At 43.7% G+C, this 25,499-nt stretch overlaps 1 protein-coding gene across 1 annotated transcript in view; it reads left to right on the forward strand.

The window, feature by feature from the left end:
• TRPC5 (transient receptor potential cation channel subfamily C member 5) overlaps positions 1–25,499 on the forward strand; it is a 126,844-nt gene that overhangs the window by 53,428 nt on the left and 47,917 nt on the right. Inside the window, exon 3 of the mRNA XM_044911780.1 lies at positions 24,594–24,930. Within this exon, the coding sequence (XP_044767715.1) occupies positions 24,594–24,930 (337 nt within the window). The remainder of the gene's footprint in view (positions 1–24,593; positions 24,931–25,499) is intronic.

Here is a 25,499-nt window from a genome sequence, read left to right on the forward strand (position 1 = left end):
CTGCCTGGAATGTTCTTTGCTCAGATATCTGAATGACTAAATTCCTCCCCTCCTTCAGACTCTGCTTACATCTCACCTTCTCAACGAGAGTTACACGTGCCACCCTTTGAAAAATTTAACTTCCCCCTCCCCACCTGGCACTCCTGAGTCTTCCTTATGCCTTATTTATTCTGCTCTACCTTTTCCATTTTCTTAGAACTTGTCACCTTCTATATATATATTGTATAGTTTACTTACTTATTATGATTACTGTTTTATGGCTCCCCCCACTCCAGAAGGTAAACTCCCAACAAGACAGTGATCTCTGTTTCATTTAAGCACGCACGCACAGTGGGTACTCAATAACTATTTGTTGAATGAATAATAGAACTAACAATTCCTCAGATTTTTTATAAGGCTTTATACTTTTTCTACTGTTTTCACATTATATCTCATTTGATCTCCACAGTTACCATATAGCGTGGATAGGGCAACACAGAGTTTATTACCTCCATCTTACATTTAGGAAAATTGACACCCAGAGAGACAAAACGATCTACCCAGAGTCACACAGCTGGAATGTGGTAGAACCAGAAGTCTAGTTCTGTGCTCCCTTTCCGTAGCCTCCAACATTGTACTGCAAAGCCCCCAGGCCTCCAGGAAAGGCCTTCCAGATCTTTTGTTAGGACAGAGATATGGCCTGCTTATGCCACTAACCCAATGCCTTGAAGCTGAATGTGCTTCACCAGCTCATGGAAATACAAACACATGAAGTCATCTAAAGCTTATGTAGGGAGTCGCCATGTGCATGTCAGAGAAAATAATGCCATTCCCACATGGCGTCCTCTCCAAGAAAGAAAGCAACGTTTGAATCTACCAGCTGCTCAGTGAAATAAATCATTTGTTTCTTCCTAACCGGCTCTGTCTGCCTCTCACATTACACAGTGAACCAAATAGTTCTCCAAAGCAACCTAAAGGCAAAAAGCAGGAAATCATGGTCCTGAAGTGCATCCTAGTGGCCTCTTCCCCTGTGCCCCCGTCCGGGCCACTGACCACCCGTGCTGCAAGCCCCCCCCCCCCCACTATTACTGCCACACTCCCCCTTCTATCTCCACAAGCAGAGTGGAGGCTGTCCCTTGAAATGTACCACTGAAGAGGAAGCTGGTGTTTATTTGGCAGAGGTGGGGGGAACAGGATACTTCATGCTTGGCACATTGCTACCATTGGCATCCAATCCAGAAGCTGCTACATTCTGCAGGGGTGGCAACTATTTTGTCCTCAGGATAACACAGTGGAAGATACAGCTATATTTACATACAGGCTTTTTAACAGAGACACCTGTCACCCCTGGTAAGCTTACAGGAGGCAAGAGAAATGGCACAGCCAGGAAAAGGCAAGCCAAGTTCTCAGTGCCTTCTGGCAGCAGAACCCACAGTAACAGAGAGGGAGGCCTGATTTCTTTCCCTGGTCCCCAAAATGTCATTATAACACGGATGTATCCAGTCACCCTCCTGAGAATTCCTAAGGAGACCAGGTTTGTCTTCAGTGTATTCGTCCTTTGATCACAGCAAATCAAGTGGTTGAGGTTTAACTCTACTACCAAGTCAGCTCTGCTGCCAGGCTCAACAGACTCCCCCTCATGGGACAATAAGCATCAGGTCACTAGATAAACCCCAAGCTGCAAACAGAAGTGTCAACGCAAGTACAGTCTACCAAACACCTGATGGACTTCAGATAATGTATGCACGGAAACATCTCTGAAAGCTGCAGACCCTGAAACAGTCTCAACCACACACATGTACTGAAGTACCTGACACTGAGCAAGCAGGAAGAATGGAGGAAAGAGATTCTCTTTAAAGGGGAAAAATAAGGAATTTGGAGGCAAAGAAACCTGAGTTTAAGTTTAAAAGTTTTCTTACCTTGGGCAGGTCACTTAAGCTTGCCGTAACTCACTTTTCCTGATTTGAAAACAGGATGATGGTAAGGGCCTTGAGCAAGCATTACTTTTGTAATTTCGACAACTTTTAATTATGGGGAGAGGCCCCTTTACTATAGCTTAAAAAATAACAGCACAGCTTTTGAATTCAAACATTTTGAAGTTTGGTTTAAGCTCTACCTTTGACACTGACTGCACAGCACTGAGGGAGGCACTTCTCTCTAAACCTGAGTTTGCTCGTCTGCACATCAGGGATGAGGGTAACACCTATCTCAAATGGATGCTATACTAATCAATGAAATAATGCTGAAAATGTGTTTTGTAAACTTTTATAAACCAAAGCTATAAACTATAAATGTGCTTTGTAAACTCCAAGGCAAAGAAAAGTTTTCTTTAAAAGGCCCTAATTGGGGGCACCTGGGTGGCTCAGTCGGTTAAGTGACTGCCTTCGGCTCAGGTCATGATCCTGGAGTCCCGGGATCGAGTCCCGCATCGGGCTCCCTGCTCGGCAGGGAACCTGCTTCTCCCTCTGACCCTCCCCCCTCTCATGAGCTCCCTCTCTCTCTCATTCTGTCTCAAATAAATAAATAAAATCTTTAAAAAAAAAAAAAAGGCCCTAATTGGTCTCTGAGAAACAAACTGAGGGTTCTAGAGGGGAGGGGGGTGGGGGGATGGGTTAGCCTGGCGATGGGTATTAAAGAGGGCACGTATTGAATGCAGCACTGGGTGTTACACGCAAACAATGAATCATGGAACACTACATCAAAAACTAATGATGTAAGGTATGGTGATTAACATAACATAATAAAATTAAATTTAAAAAAAAAAGGCCTTGACTGGAGTGCCCAATCAGTCTGGTTTGCCAGGGGCCAGGGGATTTTCCAGGACCCAGAACTTTCAGTGCTAAATATGCAAGGTCTTGGGCAAACTGGATGAAGCTGGTTACCCTGATCTTGACTAACCCTTAACAAAGTGAGGGCCTAAATAGGCCTTAACTGGGATGACGAGGCCTTAACTAGATGTGAGGCCTTAACAAGATGTAAGGCCCTGGCTTCACCTTAACTAGACTAACTAGGCATTAACTGGGCTTAGGCTCTGGCTAGGACTTAACTACACTCTGACTAGGACATAACTAAGTTTAGCCCCTGGGCTAAATAGGCCTTAAATAGACCAATGTGGGGCTCAATGCGGGGCTCGATCCCAGGACCCTGGGATCATAACCTGAGCCGAAGGCAGACGCTTAACGACTGAGCCACCCAGGCCCCCCTGGGTTGATTAAGTCTTAACTGGGCTTTAGAACCTTGATATCCCTTAACTAGACTCTGACTATAACTTCTCTAGATTTAGGCTGCAGCTAGGCCTTAATTAGACTCCAACTATACCTTAACTATGTTTTGACCCTGGCTAGGGCTTAAATGGGTTCTAGCTAGGCCAAAACTATGTTTAGACCCTGGTTAAGCCTTATGTGAACTAGCTAAGCTTTAACCAGTCTCGGGCTCTGACTAGGCCTGAACTGAACCCTGACTAAGCCTGAACTGAGCCCTGACTAGGGCTTAACTGGGCTGATGAAGCCTTAACTGGGCTTTGGCCCTAGCTGGGCCTTAAGTAAACTAACTAGGTCTTAATTGAACAAACTATCCCTTAACTAGCCTGGGCCCTTTATACATTAACTAGACTCTTAGGTTCTGACTAGACCTTCACTGGGCTCTGACTAGGCCTGAACTAGACTTTAGCCCTAGTTAGGCCTCAACTGGCCTGGCTAGCTTTAAACTAGGTTTAGGTTCTGGGAATACCTTAACAAGACTCTGGCTAGGCCTTAACTAGGTTCTGACTAGGTTTGAATAAGCTTAGGCCCTGGATCTACCTCAAGCAGTTTCTGACTAAAACTTTATAAATAGAGTTTGGCTCTAACTGGTCTCTGACTAGACATAAACTAGGCTTAAGCCATCGCTAGTCCTTATCATACCCTGATGAGATCTAAACCATGTTGGTTAGCTTTTAACTAGACTAGGCCCTAGCCATACCTTAACAAGATACTGGCCAGGCCTTAACCAGGCTCTGACTAGAATTTAATAAGCTTAGGTCCTGGACCTACCTCAATAGTTTCTGACTAAAACTTAAGTAGATTTTGGCCCTAACTGGTCTCTGATTAAACATAAACTAGGCTTAGGATCTAGCTAGTCCTTAATATACTCTGATGAGATTTTAACCATGTTGGTTAGCTCTTAACTAGGCATAGGCCCTGATATATATATTTTTTTAAGATTTTATTTATTTTTTTGACAGAGAGAGACATAGCGAGAGCAGGAACACAAGCAGGGGGAGTGGGAGAGGGAGAAACAGGCTTCCCGCAGAGCAGGGAGCCCGATGTGGGACTCGATCCCAGGACCCTGGGATCACGACCTGAGCCGAAGGCAGACACTTAACGACTGAGCCACCCAGGTGCCCGGCCCTGATATATTTTAACAAGACTCTGGCTAGGCCTTAACTGGGCTCTGACTAGGCTTTAGTAAGTGTAGGCCATGCATCTACCTCAAGTAGTTTCTGACTAAAACTTAAGTAGATTTTGGCCCTAACTGGTCTCTGACTAGACATAAACTAGGCTTAGGCCATAACTAATCCAAGTCATACTCTGATGGGATCTTAACCCTATTGGTTAGCTTTTATTTCAGCTTAGACTTTGGCTATACCTTAACAAGACTCTGGCTAGGCCTTAATCAGGCTCTGACCAGGCTTGAATAAGCTTAGGTCCTGGATCTACCTCAAGTAGTTTCTGACTAAAACTTAAGTAAATTTTGGCCCTAAATGGTCTCTGACTAAACATACACTAGGCTTAGAACCTGGCTGAACCTTAAGAAGACTCTGATAGGTCCTAAACATGCTCTGGCTATGTCTAACTACACTCTGACTAGTAGTTAACTACGTTTAGGCCTTGGCTTTGTCTTAACCAGACTCTGACTAGACCTTAACCATGTTTAGGCCCTGGCAGGGCCTTAACTGAGTTATCTAGACTTTAACTGGACAACTAAGCTGTAAGTAGGCTTAGGCTCTGGTTATATCGTAACTGGGCTGACTAGGCCTTAACTAGGCTTTGAACCTGGCTGTGCCCTGGTCAGACCTAACTATGCCAGGACCATGGCTTAATTGGGTTCAAGCCCCAGCTAGGCCTTATCTAGACTGTGCTCCTGAATAGGCCCTGGATTTGCCTTAATTAACCACTGCTTAGGCCTTGGCTAAACTGCAGTTAATAGGACTGTACACGCCTAAGGACTCTTTACTAAGATTAACCTCAGTCAAAAACTCCTTTCAGCCCTCACCTCCCCTAGTTTACATCTGCCATTACCTCAGTTATCCTGCAGTTTCAGGCTGCCCTCTGGGTCATAAAAAAGGATGGACATAATCCCACCTTACCCAACTGCAACAGGAAATAAGCTACTTCTGGCCTCACTGCAGCCAGATTTATAGTGTCACACAGGAAGCAACCACTGAATTGATAACCCCCAAGAAACCAGGGGAAACTCTTTTAGGTAACACTCCACCCAGAAATAAATCTTTTCATTCAATAAAGATGGTCATACAACTGCTTCCAGGACACCTACATTTTGTAAAAAGTTTGTAACAGATATAGAAGAAAGGCTTCCCCAAGGACAGGAGATACAGCTACAGCTTTTGCCCATAATGTACAACTGGGAATTAAAAAGAAAGATAGCAGGGCACCTGGGTGGCTCAGTCAGTTAAGCGTCCCACTCTTGATTTCAGTTCAGGTCATGGTCGCAGTGTTGTGAGATCGGGCCCCACGTTGGCTGCCCGTCCCCCACTCCTGCTCTCTCTCTCTCTCTCTCTCTACCAAAAGAAGAAGGAGAAGGAGAAGAAAAATAGCTAACATACTACAATTGCAGTAAAGGGAGTATAAGTTTCATAAGGCTGAACTCGAGCATTTGTTCACTTCGGCTCCACTAATCATTTTTGTCATCTTTATCAACTTAAATAAGCCTGTACAGTCCTATTAACCCCTTCAAGTACAGGATGACTCAGGATCAGCCCTGAATGAACTAACTGAAATTTGTGGGTACTCTCCAGGACAAAGAGGGCAAGTAGCCCTCCTCACAGGACAGTACCTGAATAGGGCCTGTTCTTGTAGTATATAACCACTCCTTACATTAGGCTGTGTGTAGTAGTAGGTCAAAGGGACTGATCTGGGCACTAGGATCAGGAAATCTGTGTATTCATTCATTCACTCATCCCATAAAAATGTACTGATCCCCTGCTATGTGCCAAATATCATCCTAGGGCCTGGGAATATGATGGTAAGCACAAATAACCACAGCTCTGGCCCTCGTGGGGTTTTCATTCTACAAACAAAACCAAGGGCGGTTCTGCACAGCCATTAGTTGAAGCCTAAGTTAAAACAATCTACAGGGATGCCTGGATGGCTCAGTTGGTTAAGCGTCTGCCTTCGGCTCAGGTCATGATCCCAGGGTCCTGAGATCAAGCCCCATGTCTGGCTCCCTGTTCATCGGGGAGTCTGCTTCTCCCTCTCCCTCCTGCTCTGCCTACTTGTGCTCTCTCTTTCTCTGTCAAATAAATAAAATCTTCAAAAATTTTTTTTAAATAAAACAATCTACAAAATCACAAAGCAAAGTCAAAAGCAATGGGCACAGTTCAAAATGAAAGAATAGGTGTAGGAATTTGGGGGTAAATGCCAGGTGGTCAGAAAAACAGACAACAGCAACAAATGAGTATCATCCTCACTTTAAAAAGATGGCAACAGAGAGAGAATTGCTAAAGATCACCTGGCTGTAAACGGCAGATAGGATTCCAACCCAGAACTGATGGACTCCAGAGCCAAAGGACTTTCCAGGGCCACCACACTCCAGGACTGATGTCTGACCACAGAAGTCTCAGGAAATGAAGGAAAGAGCTTTAAGGATCTTCAGATTCCTCTACTAAAGCCACTCATCACCAGCTCAGTCCTTCTTCAGTTCTGCCTGCTTTTGGATGATGGGGCAGGGATATGGTTTTGATGGGAAGGGAGGAGTGAAAATCTGGTGATAAGCCTCAAGGGGTGTGGCATGGACAATGGCTGAAAATAAAAGGATGGTTACAATTGTATAAAACCTCTGGGCTATGACGACTTTTGTGGGAAAAAAGGCAAACAAATGAAAAAGGATACTTCATGAAGATTTGTTCCTAGTAAGTTACTGAGAAAGGGTAGGAATAACCAGAAGGCCTGTGACTACTGAATGTAACAAAAATCTCAGGGATTTACAGTAATCCCTGGGGTTGTTAGAAATGGTAATGCTTAATAGCCCGCATTCTGCCCACAAAACGGATTATTCTTGCATGTAAATATGCTATCTATATCAAACAAAAATAAAATTAAGTCTCTCAGAAACAAGAGGCTAGCCCCATCCCTCTGATTTATTCACCTTGACCCAATGATGGGAGGGAGTTCATTGCACAGGGATGGTCAGGGGAATTCCAGCTGACAATAGGAAGCCAACCTTCTTCAAGGTCAAGGATTTCCCAAGGTTATTCCAGACTTGGAACTGTTACTCAGTTAAATCCTGGAAGATGCCAATTGGTTCTGCAGTTCTCCTCCCTCTTGCTCCTCAAAGTGACTCAGAAGCAACTTCATAATGCTATAGAAAACCTCTCCTTTTGTGGCAGCTAGATTCTCTAGCCCAGCTCCTTGGTCAAGGTGTGTAGTATATTCTTTCAATATTCTCTATTCTCTATTTTATATATATTCAATATATTCTTCAATCCTCCTGGGAGATCCTGAAGGGACACAATGTACTCCCCACTCAAAGCCTGCTGGCAGGGTAACTATAGCTAATGACCGCCAATATCCTTGGGAAAGAAAATGGCTCCATCATCTGGTTTGTCAGTGCCACAGAATTCAGAAATTCAATATCACACAATTAACGGCAGACTTCTTTTTCTAGTCCTTTCACTGCTTCCTAGAATAAGAGGTGTCTTGTCTTCTAAACTAGAAATAATGTGATAAGGAGAAAAGAGCACACACAATAAAAGGAAGAAAATGTGTTTTCTAGCTTCTTCCACTCCTACCCTTATCATCACCATCACCAACACCACGTCATCCTGGGCAAGTCATTTATACTTTCTGGTCCACAGTTTTTCCTTCCATAAAATGGAATAGCTTACCCATTTGAAAAAAAAAAGGACAGGAAGTGGACCAGATAAATGAATCCCATTAGCATAGTAGATAAAAACACAGACTTTGGAGTTATATAGAATGGGCTGGAATCGCAGCTCTATAACTTTGTAGCTATATGCCTTTGGCATGTGATTTAGCCTCACTGATTTAACATTCTCTTCTCTGTAAAAAGAGGCCAGATACTAATAATACCTATTTCATGGAGCTGTCATGGGGCTAAAATCCAAGAATATACAGAAAATTCTTAGTTCAATAAATTAACATGCTCCATTAAGAACCAGGAAGAATGAGCTACAAGTTGTGAAACCTTACTCCTTTTATTCACATCACTTTTTGGTGTCTTAAGAGTATTTATCATGCACTCGATAAAAATGTACTGACTGGTTTATTGGACTTTCCCATAGAGCAGCAGTAGGAAGATTCACAGTGCACTACCAAGGAACCTCAGAACCCTAGAAAATGGTGTTAGAACAGGGCAAGATATCAGAGTGGTTTTCTTATCTTCACCCACAGTCTAGCTCAACCCACATGAAATGTCTTTTAGGAACCACGGGCCCCATTGGGATGATACATAAAAATGTCAGGAAGAGGGGTGCCTGGGTGGCTCAGCTGGTTAAGCGTCCGACTCTTGACTTAGGCTCAGGTCATGATCTCAGGGTCGTGAGATGGAGCCCAGCGTCAGGCTCCATGCTGGACGTGGAGTCTGCTTGGGATTTTCTCTCTCCCTCTCCCTCTCCTTTTGCCTCTCTCTCTCCTAAATAAAGTGTTTTTTTAAAATGTCAGGAAGACACTTCAGTTTAACCTAAAGAATGAGAGCCCAGGACTCCTGGGTTCTCCGCTCTGCTCGGGCACTGAAACGTTCTGTGCCTTTATTTTATACATTTTCTCTTTCTCTGATTTTCCCACCCTCTGGTCAGTCTCTGAGGAGGCTACCAACAGAGTTATAATATAATATTTGAAAGATACGTTGAAAAGAATAAGCATTATTAACTACTAGTTACACTTTGTGAACAAATTAATAAATGCTTCCCTTACAGTTGTAGAAACATTACAAACCGCTGCTGTAATTAGATGTCTCTCCGGCTCTGCTTTGATATTCAGGATCATAAGGAAAGTGTGTTGGCATCATTTCAGTACTTTGTGTTTAAGTGCAAGTACTGAGCCATTAACTCACTCCAAGGAGAGGCAGAGAAAGGAATGAGTTTAAGGGTCTCAGAACTGAAAGCGAGTAACCAGGGAAGGTTATACTTCTCTTTCTGGAGGCTGTGAACTGGACACCCATGTTTCTCAATGGGAAATGGCTTTGGATTGCCCCTGCTGAAGGACAAGGGGGTAACTAAGCTAGGCTCCAGTCACGTAGGCAGTGGGTGTCAACTGAGTCGATTCCTGTGTGCACGCGCGCACACACAAACACATACACACACACGGGGAAACATTTGGCAATGTCTGGAAATATTTTCAGTTTTCACAACTATAAGAGGGTGATAGGGAAGTGCCACTGGCAACTAGTGGGTAGAGGCCAGGGATATGACTGAACACGCGACAGCACCTAGGACAGTCTCCCAGAACAAAGACTTATCCAGCCCAAAATGCAAATACTGTGGAAGTTGAGAAAATGTGAACCGGAGAATCTTTCCATCCTTCCCATCCAAACAACTAGCAAATATTCTCGAAGGCTTTTCTTGTGGGCATGATGAGAGATCTAAGCTGTGGTCTCTGCCCCTCAGGAAGCTTAGAGTTTAATAGGAAGACCAAACAAGCACACTAGAACCTACCAGAAAATAAAGAAGTATATCATACATAGCTAATATGTTTTTCCTACAGAGCCCCTGGGGCTCTAGCAACTTTGAGAAGGGGGAGAACAGGAGCATGGCAATTGTTCAGGGAAATTTAAGAAGAGCTGGGTCTTGAGCTGGTATTTAAAGGAGAAAACTATTCTTTCCCTTCCCCTCATTATTGGGAGAAAGATGAATCTCTGCTACCCACACTTCCTTTCTTCTCTTTCTCTATTTCACCAGCATCTTATAATCTGATCTCAGGATGCCACAGACTCTAGGACGCCACAGAAAGTGTACTCTGGTAGGTGGTCAGTGACATATTAATTACCAGAGCCAATCGCCTGTCCTCAATGTTAATCTTCCTAACCCACACCCTTTTGAAATTCTCTTCCTTCTTGACTTTTTTGACACTGTCATTTGTTCTGGTTCTCTTTTGCCATCTTATGGCTCAGCCTTGGATTTCTTTCCACAGCCCACCTGTGTGGATAGGTGTGCCTCAAAGTGTGGCCTGCTGTCTCGTTCTCACTCAGTTCTCACTCACCTCTTATTCTTCCTTAATTATTTGATTCATTCATTCATATTCACAAGGATCTAGAGTTCCACAGGGGATTTGAGGTAGGTATAATCTCATGCCGTGTATTTTCCCTTAGTTATCCTACCCACTCCTATGGGCTCACCCATCTTCTGTAACAGGCAACTCCCCAAACTATACCCCTGACTCTGATGTCCTTTCTACACACCCCTCCTACATGCCCAGCCAACTCCTGGACACTGTCTGCAAACACCTCAAATCCACCGTATCCTAAACTTAGTGAGATGAACTTGTCCTGGTCTGCCCAGGACTTACCCGGGTTTAGCACTGAGAGTCCCACATTCTGGGCACTCCCTCGATAGCAGACAAACCCGGCCCGTAAGTCACCATACCTAAAACGAACTCATCAGTATCTGTCCCAAACCCAGTCCTCCGCCTGTTCCCTTGTATCATGTAATAGCAGAGGTATCCTCAGCTCCTCTTCACCTTCCACCCCTTCATGCAATCCATTCCCAAATACTGTCAATTCCACCTCTGAAATATCTCCATTACTGTACTCTCATTTCCACTCCCATTGCTCTAACTCAGGCCCTGTTACCTCTCACTTGGAAAGTTACAACAGACTCGTAATCAGCCCCCCATCTCCAGCCACTCTGTCACACCAACTCCATCCCCCTTTGCAGATTCTTCCTCCACACAGCCAAGATTGATCATTCTGAAACACACATCTGAGCACACATAGGTAATCGTCTCAGCAATCTGGAAGTCTTGTGAACTGAATTGTTTAGACCAGTATTCAACCAAAGCTCCCGGGTATTCGAGCGTGATCACTACACAGTGTGATACCAGTAATAATATGAGCTGTAAGTAAAAGGGAAAAGCAAAACCAAATGAAACCAACTACCATACCCTTGAGAAGCCAGGAATTCTGAGTCTGTTGAATTCTGAGTCTGTTGCTTACAGTTTTGCATCTCATTTCTTCAGAGAAGTATATGACAACCACAGTTAAGGCAGGTAAGCATTGCCAGGGAAGTCCCGGGTGGTATAGCCCAGTTATGACCTTGATCCTCATCTGACACAGAATCACCTGGAAGTTACAGTATGCAGAAGCTAAGATAGTTTGAGAGAGAATCCACTTGCTCCCTTAGGCTATTGGGCCTTAACTTGTCTGTGGTCCTGCTCCAAATTATGTTTGCAAGAGCCATCGGCTTTCCACCCCGGAATGGCAAGAAAAAAGAGAATTGGCTTGAAAGATGTTTATATCAATGACAGGAAATATGTATCTCATTTGAATAATGGACATAGGACTCCAAATATAGATCATGAGAAGTGAAAATCCGAAAGAGAAGGGCAGGTGCTTTCCCCAGAGGGGAAAGAGAGCTCATCCCTTCCTCCCTCCGCAAAACATATCTATGCTCCGTGTCCTCTCCAATGCTTGCAAGTGGTGAATTGTTTATGAAGGAACTCACCTTGGGAGGGAAGGGTTGACCATCACAGAGACATCAGGAAAAGATGGCTCTCAGAAATAGAAGGGCCATCACCCAACAGCTTACCTGTCAAATATAGGAATTTCTATCATTTGAAGGTAACGTCTTTCATCTGGGTAATTGAGAGATGGTGGCCACACAGCAGAAGGTCCCCTGGTGTGGTTACTGCCTTTTTCCCACCAAGTTCTTGTTCTAGTTCTGTTGCCTAAGAGGACATTGAAACACTGAAACATTTCACTTATCTCCCAATGACCTTGCTTCTGAAATTCATTCTCCTTTCTCTATCAGAGACCTCTCCAGTAAGAAACACACACACACACACCCCACAAACACACATCCCTTCATTGTTTAATAGTAGCAACACACTCCTTCTTCCTGAACCTGGGAGATAGAGGCCATGGTATCTGCCCTACAGGAGTTAGGAGTCTAATCAGGGAGACCAACCAAGCACAACTGAGAACAGAATGTACCCCAGAGTCATTTTTTTTTTCTTTTTGTTCCCTACAGGAACTTGGAGAGTGGGGAGGTTAGCACACACTGGAATCTTGAAGAAAACTGCAAAAAATCAGAGTCCATTCAAGTGTAACACAGGAAAAGGGATTTTGAGGATGTGATTAAAAAAAACACACACACACACAGAATCCTGCTCTCTCTTGCTGTCTCTCTCTTTCACACACATACACACACACACACACCCCTCACTTTGGTCACATAATATGGTTCAGGTTTATTCAGGCTTAAAGCATTAAACAGCTTATTCCAGAGCAAATCCTCTGCTGTCAACCACCCTCTAGGCCAAAACCACTGTGTTCACTGCCCTGCACTGCTGTTCCGCACATCTCTACCTCCAGCCCCAGACTTCAGTGTTTTATTCAACAACCCAAGGCCCTAGAAAAGTCAGTTGGGTAGCGACCGCCAATTGCACAGATAAAGACCCAAACACAAAGATGTACCGAGTCCCACCACAAATCACAGGTCAAAAGAGAGTCAGAGTTCAAGATGTATGTTTCCAAAATGTGTTCTTTCTTATAGCTAGGGGTTAAGTTTCCTCCACTCCCTTTATTCTGATTTCGTCCTGAAGATTTCAAAGTGGGCTGCTCACAGCAGGTCATGAAACCTCCAGCCAAGCCTTCTTATAAATGTGAAAACTATTTGGGTGCACCTGACTTAGTCTCCTTTTGTGCCCCCAATGTTTCAGGACCTGCCATACCTGCACACGTCTTGTGACCTGAAAAAAAAAGGGCCTAAGCCCTTAAGAACTAGATACACTGCAGGCATGAACACATCTCACCATAGATCTCTCCATTGTTTTCTTTTATTAACTGAACAATTACAAGTCCACAATTCCAAAATCTACCAAGTCCTGAAGACCAAAAAAAAAAATTTTTTTTCATAAATTTCCTATCAAAACTCATGTGGTGGCAAAACATGAGATGAACTGATGTGAGGCAATTTATTGTCTTTATTTATCCCATTGAGTCTAAGCATTCATAGGTTTCACTGCTGTGATACTAACATGTTTGACTATAGTAGGATTTCCAGATAAAATACAGAACATCTGGTTACATTTGAATTTCAGACCAACAGTGAATCATGTTTTAGTATAAGTATGTCCCAAATATTATAAGGAAATACACTTATACTAAAACATGATTCACAGTTGATCTGAAATTCAAATGTAACTAGACCTCTTTTATTTTTATTTGCTAAATCTGGCAACCCTAATTATGAGTGCTGCCTTAAATCTCATTGGGAGTGTTACCTAATATATGGTACAGATGGCATATTATTGTTCTGAAATCTGACAAATTTAGAATTCCAAAACACATCTGGCCACACGGATTTTGGAGTAAGTACTGTGAATCTGTGAACCTGTAGCATCCTCCTAGCACTGGGCTTGGAACTGCCCAGGACACCCAGCTCTCAAAGACTGATGCCATCAGAATTGGTTGCCCCTTTGGCTCTCATTATATTTTGCCCTTGTTCTAGTCCATGGGCCACTAGCTGACCTGGTCACACCCCGACTGACTTCTTATTTGGCTTTAGTGAGCTTCCAGGCTCTCCTCTTCAATTGCCTGACATGCTGGTTCACTTGCTCCCTCCCAGGTGAGAAGTTTTCCAAGACAGGCTCCTCTTTCCTTCTAGAATACCCTTCTTGGAAGTAGGAAGTGCGTTCCCACCGCTCTCTGCTGCCCTCTCATGGCTAGAATAAGCCACCGCATTGGACTTAATTTTGCAGCACTAGATGCTTTCAGAGTCTATCACCTCCAACAAGGGAGAATTATAACATCTATCAGGAAACCCCATTTAGCAAATTCCCACTGCTGTATATACATGCAAATGGGAAACTATATTTTTTAAATATGTGCTTAAAACCGAGTTTTCAGCATCTAACCTCACCTTCCTTCAGTTAGTTCAAGCTAGTGAGCCTTAGCTCAAATTTGAAATTAGAGGTATGACTGCCAGTTGACTTATTTTATGAGCCTGAACTTCTGTTGCCATTGATATAGGCAGGCTAGTTCAGGTACCAAGGGTACCAGGTAACTGCGGCAACAACCAGATGAGTACAAAATATCTCAGTAATCCCTGGGTAAGCACCGCATCTCCTTCTTTCAAAAAAATTCACCATGGATTAGTGATCTGAGTAAGTAAATATAAAATCGTTTTAGACAGAGACTACATGTAAAATGTAGGGGCCACTTTGAATTATGACCTGGGCCTAATCTACTTGCCAAAACCTATTTCTTTGTCTCATATTTCTGCTGCTGTGGTAAAAAGCTGAACCACTTCATAACAGTACGGCTCAGCAAGCTCATTGTAATGGCAGAGAAGGAAGGTATTTTGTACATTTTCCCCTCTTTGGAAAATTTTGTATTGCCCCTGATTTCCTTTTTGAGCATTCTTCTCCTCATCAGAGCCCAGCTTGATTGGCAACTACAAAACAAACCAACGAAACTTGTTCTATCTCAGATCATTTTTGTGGCTGGCTTTTTAAATACACCCTTACACACAACTGGACTCTCTTTTGAAGAACTGACATCTCAGGCGATGAAAGTTGGGCCTATTCCATTGTGTAGCCACTCACTGAGGGAGCAGAGGAAGGTTCTAGAAAGATCAGTAGACTTTTTCCAACCACCCAGAAAGGCCCTTAGCTCAAAGCCTGCCATAGTTGGGAATTCAAGTTTTCTTCCCCATCCTGGACTTCCCTGGGGGATGTTGGCGGGGGGGCTCATTCTCACCTTTCAGATTTTCCTTTCCTCCAAGTGTACTAAAGGAAGAAATGTTTACAGTGTAAGGCCCCCAGCTTGAAGACAGCTGCTCTCTTTTAGAAAACACACAAAGATAATTCAGTGCCAATTACTTCAGGGAACAACAGGCCTGAGCTGCTTAACAGAGCTCTGAATGTTAAACATAGGTCAAGGTGACCTTTCTTCTAGTCTCATCTACTGCCCTTTATATATACCCAACAGTCTAAAATCATGTGCTAATCACCAGTGAGGCGACTCAATGTGGGACTGACTTGTTTTATCCTGATCTGATTTTTCTCTTGCTGATAGCCTCTATGGCACAGAACAGAGTGGACTGTGGGAGTTAGGAAAGATTTTTCTCCTCTGACCACATTGCCCATCCTTAGGGGAGCCACTGAAAACTCAACTGCTACTGGCTTTTTTTTTCTCTGCCTCACAGCCTGGATTCCTTCTCAAGAGCCCGCCCTTCACCCCCAGATCCTCTGCTCCTACCAAGGGATTTCCCCTCATTTTCCATGGTCTTGTCAGAGACGGGGTCTTGGTCACTAACCAGGGAAGTGTATCCCAGGCTCACTACTCTTAAATGAGCACTCACCGTAGTGCCTGACACACAGTGAGCACTCAAATGTTCATTGTTGCTGTTATCATTAGCATTTAACCTCTCTGGGTGTCAGCTTTTCTCATCTGTAAAATGGATGTAAATGCAGTACCAACCTCCTGGGTTGGTTCATACATATAAAGGGCTGTTAAAAGTATCCAAAACACAGGAACTTCTATGGATATTTAATCTGTGACTATTATGACTAGTATTAGAGAAATACCTTGTGGGTACACAGAATATGAGGTGAAAGAGAAGTGTGTGTGTGTGTGTGTGTGAGAGAGAGAGAGAGAGAGAGAGAGAGGTTTGGGGGAGAAAAAGTTCCATTTGGGTTATGAATTTGAAATGCTCACTAGGCAGTGAACATTCAGGACTAAAGTTTAGCAGGAAAGCAGAGAAGAGAACTTTCTCACTTTAACAAGTACAGTAAATGTCTGCAAAGCCCTTTGGGCTATGAAATGTCATACAACATACGAAATTATCCCTCCCCTTCAGAAGCTTATGGGGTAAGAAAGCCAAGTCACAGGCTCTACATAAAAGTAAGTGTAACACAGGTCAGGTTCTAAGAGGTACCTCAAGGAAGAAGCAAAGTCGTCTGGGTTTGAGGAGGAGGGATCGCCTCTGGCTGGGGCAATCAGGGAAGGCTTCCAGAAGGAAGTGAGATTCTCTGATTTAATGATTCTCTGTAGCCTTTCCTTCAGTCTCTAGTGCCTGCTGATTCGTCCCTTCTCTGAATGCCCTGAGTTCCTAAGTTGTTGTGCCTCATGACAATGTAGTCAATTTTTCCTAACGCTAAATGGATCCAGTTTGAATGACTGTACTTTATTCTGACATTTCTTTTTATGAAGTGGTGCAAACAGAAGAGTCAAAGGGGCGTAGGCTTTTTTTTTTTTTTTTTTTAATCACGTCCTTACTTGGCAAAATCTCCCGATTTGGAAGGGAGTAGCCTTCACCAGTGTGTGGCCACCACCCAGCTGAGAACCTGACACTCTTACCATCTGTACCGCTTGCGCAGGCCATCTGAACACAAACATGACTGTCCTATTACTTGTTTCATGTGAGTTTGGCTGGTCTGTCAGTGAGATCCTGCAGGCCAGAATCACTGTGGGTCTCTCTTGTTGTGACCCTCTCCCCACACACCACACAGAACTGGACACGGAGCAGATGTACAGAAATATTTGTTGAAACGGCTAAACTGATTCACATTGATCTTGCATTCCCTTAGCCATGAGCAAGTCAACTTCTGTTCTGCTTTGGGTTCAGCATGTGAACCAAGCACTAAAGCCACGTGATTATTTAGACAGCTGTAGGAGCAAGCATGCGATGGACTGGTGGGGACCTAGGGAGAGAATTCTCCTCACTGAATGAATGAAGTCAGAGCTCTGCCTAGGTGAAATCCAAACAGTTTTGCTAGTGGTCTGGGGGAGGGTGGCGCTCTTTCCAGTAGAACCTGACGTTATTCCTACCAAGAATCTTTCTTTCAAGGGGCAAAGAGCTATTGAGCCCCTCCATTTACAATGCAGCTTTATGTCAAAGGAGAAAAGCCAGGGCTTTTCCAAAGGTCCTATACAGTAAGGACAAATTTCATTTTCAGCTATTGCCTGAGAGCATTGGAGAAATGAAGCGTCATCGATTTTTAAAAATAAAAGGAACTGCACCGAGGGCCCTAGCAGGTTTGTGAAGAAAAGATCTGGGCGGTTGTAAAGGGGGGTCCTATATAGATCTGGCCTGGGACGGCCAAACCAAGACACTAAGATCTTCAGCGTCTCCTCCCCCACCTCCCCTCCCCTGTGTCCTTTAGCTCTGCATCTTCCCTCCTGCCTTTCCTAGCTGCCACTCAGGAGCCCAGACCTGGGCTTCTGATCATTGCTCTTCAGCTTTGCTGGTGTGCAGGCCCCTTATAGGTAGGTAACTGGCTAATATGATACACTCACTTTTAAACTGTTAGTTAATAGTTTTATATGTTACCACCTCCTAAAAACATAAATATACTTTCTTTTAAGATTTTATTTGAGAGAGAGAGAGGATGAGCAGGGGGAGGAGCACAGGGAGAGGGAGAAGCAGATTTCCCCTTAGTAGGGAGCCCGATGTAGGGCTCGATCCCAGGACCCCGAGATCATGACCTGAGCCAGGCAGACGCTTAACCAACTGAACTACTTAGGTGCCCCATAAAAACACGAATATAATTTCAACACCTTGACCCAAAGCAGTAAGTGACAGGAGCATTTTGGTCACTGTGGCCAGGCCAGTGGGGACAATACTGGGAAATTCAGCTTTCTGCAGGCCTCAGCTCATACTATCCATGGACTGCCTGAGTACAGTGTTGAAGGGCTTGGTCTATAGCATCAGCCAAGCCAGGGTTCCAGTCCTGGCCCTACCACATACCAGAAATGTGATCTTGAGCTTAGTTCCATCATCTGTGAAAGGAGTATAATGCTAATATCTGCCTTTAGGGTTGCTGTGAGGTAATGCATGTGAAATCTGATACAGGGACACCTGGGTGGCTTAGTTGGTTAAGCGTCTGCCTTCGGCTCAGGTCATGATCCCAGGATCCTGGGATCAAGTCCTGCATTGGGCTCCTTGCTCAGCAGGGAGCCTGCTTCTCCCTCTGCTTGCCACTCCCCCTGCTTGTGCTCTCTCTCTCTCTCTGACAAATAAATAAAATCTTAAAAAAAAGAAAATCTGATACAATGTTTGGTACATTACAGGAGCTCAATATATGGTAGTTAATCTATGTTAAGAGTAGTTCGTCATTTCAACTTCCAGGAGGCTTGTCTTAACTACCACACATCACCCCCTAAGTACACTAAGGAAAGAAAGCTTTGGAAAGAGAGCATTCCACCAAGGTTCACCTATCACATACCTATTTATTCAATCACTCATTTAACAAATATTTATTCAGTGTTTACCTTGTGCCAGGCATTTAGCAAAATACTGGGAATATAATGGAAACTAAGACATGCTCCTATTCCTTGACCAATACCCAGCCCTCTGGCTTTTAAGAAGCTCTCATACTGGGCGCCTGGGTGGCTCAGTGGGTTAAGTGTCTGCCTTCAGCTCAGGTCATGATCCTGGAGTTCGGGATCGAGCCCCACATCGGGCTTCCTGCTCAGCGGGGAGTCTGCTTCTCCCTCTGCCCTTCACCCTGCTTGTGCTCTCTCTTGCTCTCTATCTCAAATAAAATCTTTAAAAAAAAAAAAAGAAGAAGCTCTCATACTGCTCAAACTTTGGTGTTTTTTTCTTTGAAGCCCCCTGAGGAAGAAATTGGGAAAGGGCTCTATCCTTTGCATTAGGCCACAATCTAACAACCCAAATACAACATCACCTCCCACGAAAAGTTAAAAAGTCACAAAGGGAAAACACTTCCAGAATGGTGGAGTTGGGACTTCTGAAAACCCACTCCTCCAAAAAAGCAACAAGGCATAGGAAAAATATTCCAAATAAACATTTTCACAATTCTGAAAATTAACCAAAGGCTTGTAACAACCAGAGGAGCATGTATTCAAGAAAAACAGCTGAATCTTGGTAAGAAGAGCAAGTTTTGCCATATTTTAACTTGCCTGTTCCTCTCCCCCTTTATCAAGCCCCACCATAGTCTTGAAAACCAACAGCCTTGGAACCACAGCAACTGTGAAGAGCAACAGCTTGGCAGCTTCTCCACTGGAAAGGAGAAGACAGAGTTTGGAGCTCCCCCAAAAGACCCATCCCCAGAAAACTGTCATTATATGACCTGTCTGGCAACTCCCTAGAAAAGTTCCATTTACACAGCTTGTGTTTATGTGATCTTACTCAGGACCAACAGCCCTTTCTCTAAGGGCATTTGTTGAAAAATTCAGCAGAAACTGTTTCACATCACAGCAGCCTGAGAAACAGTGGATAGCAGTTGAGGCGAACAATAGGCTTAACAAAAAACAATCTGAATCCAGAAATAGATAAAAAGGATTGTACATCATGACCTAGTGGAATTCATCCCAGTAGTGTAGGAGTGATTCACATAACAAAATTGATGTATTACATTATATCCATAGAAGGAAGGGAGAAAAACACACATTTCAATTGACATAGGAAAAGCATTTGACATAATCCAACACCCTTTCATGATTAAAAAAAAAAAAACAAAACTCAGAAAACAGTTTAGAACTTCCTTAACCTGAGGAAAGCCATCTATGAAAAAGCCATAGCTAATATCATACTTAATGGAGACCAACTGAAAGCTTTTCCCCTAAAATCAGGAACAAGACAAGGATAGACTTATTGATAAATGGAATAGAATTAGGAGTCCAAAGTAAATCCTTACATTTATGGTTAGTTGATCTTCAATAAGGATGCCAAAATTAATGGGGAAATAATAGCCTTTTCAATAAAATAGTGCTGGGACAAGTGGATATCCACATGCAAATGAATGAAGTTGGACCCCTTTCTCACACAATATGCAGAAGTTAATTCAAAATTGGATCAAAGACCTAAATATAAGAGCTAAAGCTATCAAATCCAGAGAAGAAAACCTAGGTACAAATCTTTGTGATCTCGGATAGGGTAATCGTTTCTTAGATATGGCAGCAACAGCACAAGCAACAAAATAGAACACAAATTGGACCCCCTCAAAATTAAAAACTACCACTCTAGTCTCTGTACAGTTTGGCTCTTAGTACAATCAAGCATCCAATGCGTACACACTCTGCTGTTTTTCCTGCAATCTCTCCTTCTGAGGCATTCTTGAAATCGAGTAGAGATTGATTAAATAACCTGTCAAATTTGAACTTCAGTATGCAAACAGGAATCAGGATTGTGCTTTCAAGGCTCACAGATGTTTTGGGCTTCCATACTACGTGGTGGCTTAACAAAAACTTCCTTTATAATATTCTAATTGCAGTTTGTTCTGCCAGAATCCACACCACCCTACACTACTCTTGTCAGATGTAGAAACAGAAAATAAAAACCTGTCCAAACTTTAAAATTACCATCTTCAGCCTAGTCGAAAATCAGAGCAGAGGCAGTGAAGATAGAGGTTGGATGGTAATATCCTTTATTCAAAGAAGCTTCACCTCTGCACTTTTGCCTAAGGGAAAGTGATTTCTGGAGTCAGAGTTCTTGGGGATACATGAGGGGAAGTCCCAGGCAGTCATAAAGACCACTGCTGACATGGTCCAAATATTTGTTTGGTCCTAGCAGCAGCAGGGAGCAATATCATAGTACAGGGATTGGCAAACTACAACTAAAGTGTTAATTGGCAGGGGGCACCTGGGTGACTCAGTCAGTTGAGCATCTGACTCTTGATTTCAGCTCAGGTCATGATCTCAGGGTCATGAGATCAAGCCCTACATCAGACTCGGCACTCAGCAGGGAGTCTGCTTGAGATTCTTTCTCTCTCTCCTTCTGCCCCTCCCCAATCTCGCTCTCAAATAAACAAATCTAAAAAAATAAAAAATAAACACCCATTCATTTACATATTTACATATTGTCTATTGCTGAGTTTGCACCGAAACAGTTGAGTAGTTTCTACAGGAACTATATGGACTGCAAAGCCCCACATATTTACTATCTGGCCTTTTACAGAGAAAGTTGGTCAACCCCTGCATCAGTACATCAGTCCAGATATCTCCATTCAGCATCACACAGACAAATCTAACTCTGCATACATCTCCGTAAACCTGTTCCAGCTTCAGTGTTCCCACTCTCAGATGATGACACTAATAGCTACCAATTCACCCCAAAGGGAAGTCCCCCACCCCTTTACACTCAATCCCCTTCTATTACTTCACTCCCCATCCATCACCACGTCCTGCGACTTCCTTCCACCTCCTCACAGCATTTTGCCTCTGAGCGAGGCTTTCCATTTCCACTGCCATTACCTTAGTCCAAGTCACAATCATCATATACCAGATTCCTAACCAGTCTTCCTGCCTCAAGTTTTGCCCACTTTCTGCCCCCCATTCATCTCCCACTCGATCCCTAGAAGGATCTTTCTAAAGTCTAAGTCTGATCCTATCACATGCATAATAATATCTGCAGCTAAGATTGAATGAGCCCTTACTATGTGCTAGGCATAGTTCTAAGTACTTTGTATGTAGTAAGTGGTCTTTTTTTTCAAGAGTTATTTATTTTTTTTAAGATTTTATTTCTTTGAGAGAGAGAAAGCAAGAGACAGAACATGAGTAGAGGGGGAGGGGCAGTGGGAGAGGGAGTAGCAGACTCCCCGCTGAGCAGGGAGCCTGATGCAGGGCTAGATACCAGGACCTGAGCTGAAGGCAGACGCTTAACTGACTGAGCCACCCAGGCACTCCTATTTATTTATTTATTTGAGAAAGAGAGAGTGTGTGTGTGTGTGTGTGTGCGTGCGCATGAGTAGGGGGAGGGGCAGGGGGAGAGGGAGAGAGAGAATCTCAGGCAGATTCCCCGCCAATTGCAGGGCCAGCATGGGGCTCGATCCCACCACCCCAAGCCAAAATCAAGAGTTGGACGCTCAACCGACTGAGCCACTCAGGCACCCCATAAGTGATCTTAATTCTCACACCAACCCTTGCTGGTAGATGCTATGATCTCCATTCTTCAGACAAAATCACTGAAGAACAAAGAGAACCAATGCAATCTAGCTCCAGAGTCTACAGTGGAGAGTCTTAACTACTCCACTACTCTAAACACACACAAATACACACACTCACACTCGCACACACTCACACACATAAACATATTGCTTATGGCTCCCTATCTCTTTTAAAATGAGTCATACTATTTACAGTAGCCAAAGGTTATCATTTTAATCTTCTGTAACCCCTGTCTACTTCTCCAGCCCTATCTCCTGCCACTCACAGCTTTGCATTTCAAGCTGTAGCCACCCCAGACTGCTCTAGTTCCTCATACAGGTAATGCTCTTTTTTAACCTCGATGCCTTTAGTCATGTCATACCCTCTGCTTTGGCTGTTCACTCCTTTTCCCTCTCCATAACTCCGTTTCCCTTCCTACACTTAACCAACTTCTACACATCATGTCATGCTCCACTCACGTATCACCTGCACCAGGGAGCCTTGGCTGAGCAGTCCAGATTTGCTCTCCTTTGTGCTCCCATTATGCTTTCTTCATATCCATTTTAACTTTAAGCCCTTACTATACTGTTATAAAACAGTATACATCCATCTCCCTCACTAGATTGTGCACTCCCAGTGCTCTTCCCACTGCATCCAAACATCTTGCTTTACCTAACTTCTACTTTTCTGTCCTTTTTTTTTTTTTTTTAGGACTTTTTCATCCCAGCCTCTGGCATAGGTTATTGTGCGCCAAGAAGAGTAGTAAGAGACTATAGGATTGTGTCTTTCTATGTGATCCAGGACATGTTGGGGATCATAAGCATCTTTGAAGAAGATGAGATCACATGATAAAAAAATGTTAGAGTTTCTTTTTGATAGTTTCATAATAGTAAAGTGCTTTAGGGTAGTCTAGACTCCCAAATACATAATGGTTCAAACATACTAGAATCCTCTCAGTCATGTAACAGTCCAAGGCAGGTATTGGCAGGATAGTTCTCCTCTATATGGTCATTGATGGACACGAGCTGACAGAAACTCCTAGGTCATCCTGGGTTACCACATCCTAGTCAGCCAGAAGCAGGAGAGAACATGGAGGAACACACATGGGAAACTTCTATAAGCCAGGCCTGGAAGTACCACCCATCATTCCTCAGCAGTCCCATTATTAAGAACTTAGTCATGTGGCCACATCTCACTGCAAGGGAGACTGGAAGGTGTAGTCCAGCTATGTGCTCAAGGAAGAGCAGAATGGTTTTGGTGGGAAGCCAGTGACCTTCACAGATATACTAACAGTAAAGTTGGGCTAGTCTACCTCGGGTGTCAGCTAAATCATGGGAGAATTTTATTTCCTTTGTCCTAGTAAGCTATATGGTACAGCTCTATTTAACCTTTCCCATGGGAAGCTGGGAAATGTAGGCAGTATTTAAAATCACGGCTGACAGTTGAGCTCCCTATTGAGTTGCTTACCAGGAAGTGGCAGCTTGATGATGACTTGCAATCCTGATGATTCCTTAACTATTAATCACTGACACTTTGGAGACTGCCATTAAGTAAAATCCCAGCTGAGTTAGTACACAGTATTGTAATTTGGGCCCCCAAATATTGTTCCCTCTTCTGCGTGTCTAGACTTGAGAGGGTATTAATAGATGGCAAAGCAGCAAGCTGATTCACTGCTAGCCAACCAAGAGGTGCTCAAAACCAAAGGGGAAAAGAGACAAAATCAAGCAGGGAACTCATTTCCATTCTAAACCATAGCCACAGGCATGAGTTTATTCTCTGCCAGTTTGTGTTTGCCCAAACATAGTGCACATTTGTTGATGACCTCACGTAAGCTCAGGGAATAAGTAAAAGTGAACCAATTTGAAATAAAATGTCCTCATGATTCTCTGCTAAAAGACATAGATATTCCCAGAAGAACTTTGTAAAACAGCTGCCCAGGCTCTACTCCCCAGAGATGCTCATTTAGTCAGTCTTTGGTGTAACCTGGGAATCTGAATATTTTAATGTTCGCTGGATGAATCTGATGGAGAGCCAAGGTTTGGGAACCATTTCTCTAAGATGATGGGAGGAAGAACAGGGAAGTATGACAAAGCACAAACCCAAAAGAGTGATTTTGCTTAATATATGAAGCAAATAACCCTAAGGAAAATCCAGTCTCATAGCTTGAGATGTAGAGCTGTCTCTGGGGTTAGATCCATTCATGGAAATCTGGAAAAAAGGCCTCTTCTGGGGATTGGCCATGAAGCTGGCTGTAAACTAGGAGAGGTATTATGAATGTAGACGTCCCCCTGGACGTCCAAGATGCCTAACTTGTTCTCTTTCTTTCCCAGTTTGTTGCCCAGCCTAATTGCCAACAGTTACTTGCCACCCTGTGGTATGACGGCTTCCCTGGATGGCGACGGAAACACTGGGTAGTCAAGCTGCTTACCTGCATGACCATTGGGTTCCTGTTTCCCATGCTGTCTATAGCTTATCTGATCTCACCCAGGAGCAACCTTGGGCTGTTCATCAAGAAACCCTTTATCAAGTTTATCTGCCACACAGCATCATATCTGACCTTCCTCTTCATGCTTCTCCTGGCTTCTCAGCATATCGTCAGGACAGACCTTCATGTACAGGGGCCTCCCCCAACTGTCGTGGAATGGATGATATTGCCCTGGGTTCTCGGTGAGTCAAAGAAACCAGGAGCCATGGCCAGATTGCCTGCTGCTCCTGTTTACAGAAAATACTGGAACAGGCAGATGGACTGGCCCTGAATCAGGACATCTTCTCTTTGTGCCGTGGGGAAGTCCTTTGTTGGGAGTCTCAGAAATGTGGTTCCTTCTTCCCCAGACCCCGGTCACTTAGTATTACCTGGCCCACAGTGAGACTGGCAGTGAACCCAGGGCTTAATTCTGCTAACCTAACATCTTCAAGGACAGGAAATTGTGTATCAGTTGGTGTGGAAGGAAAGCCTAATATCAGTCAGAATGGGTTGCAGGTAAGCTAGACAGAGCAAGTGTTAATCTATTCAATGCCCTTTCTATAACTCAAGAGCACTTGAACCTTTCTTGTGGCTACTCCAGAGAATCCTAGTACTTGTTCAGGGTCCACATCCTATATAGGTAATGATTCCACAGTCGGGAGGGAAACCTGGGAAATTCACACAATTCATGGTAAAAGTAACTTCACCAGTAGTCTCCAAGCATGGTTAGATTGCATTGGACCCTCCAATGCATTGCTATCCTCCAAATCCT

The sequence above is a fragment of the Neomonachus schauinslandi genome, chromosome X (assembly GCF_002201575.2).
Source record: "Neomonachus schauinslandi chromosome X, ASM220157v2, whole genome shotgun sequence".
Lineage (NCBI taxonomy): Eukaryota > Metazoa > Chordata > Mammalia > Carnivora > Phocidae > Neomonachus > Neomonachus schauinslandi.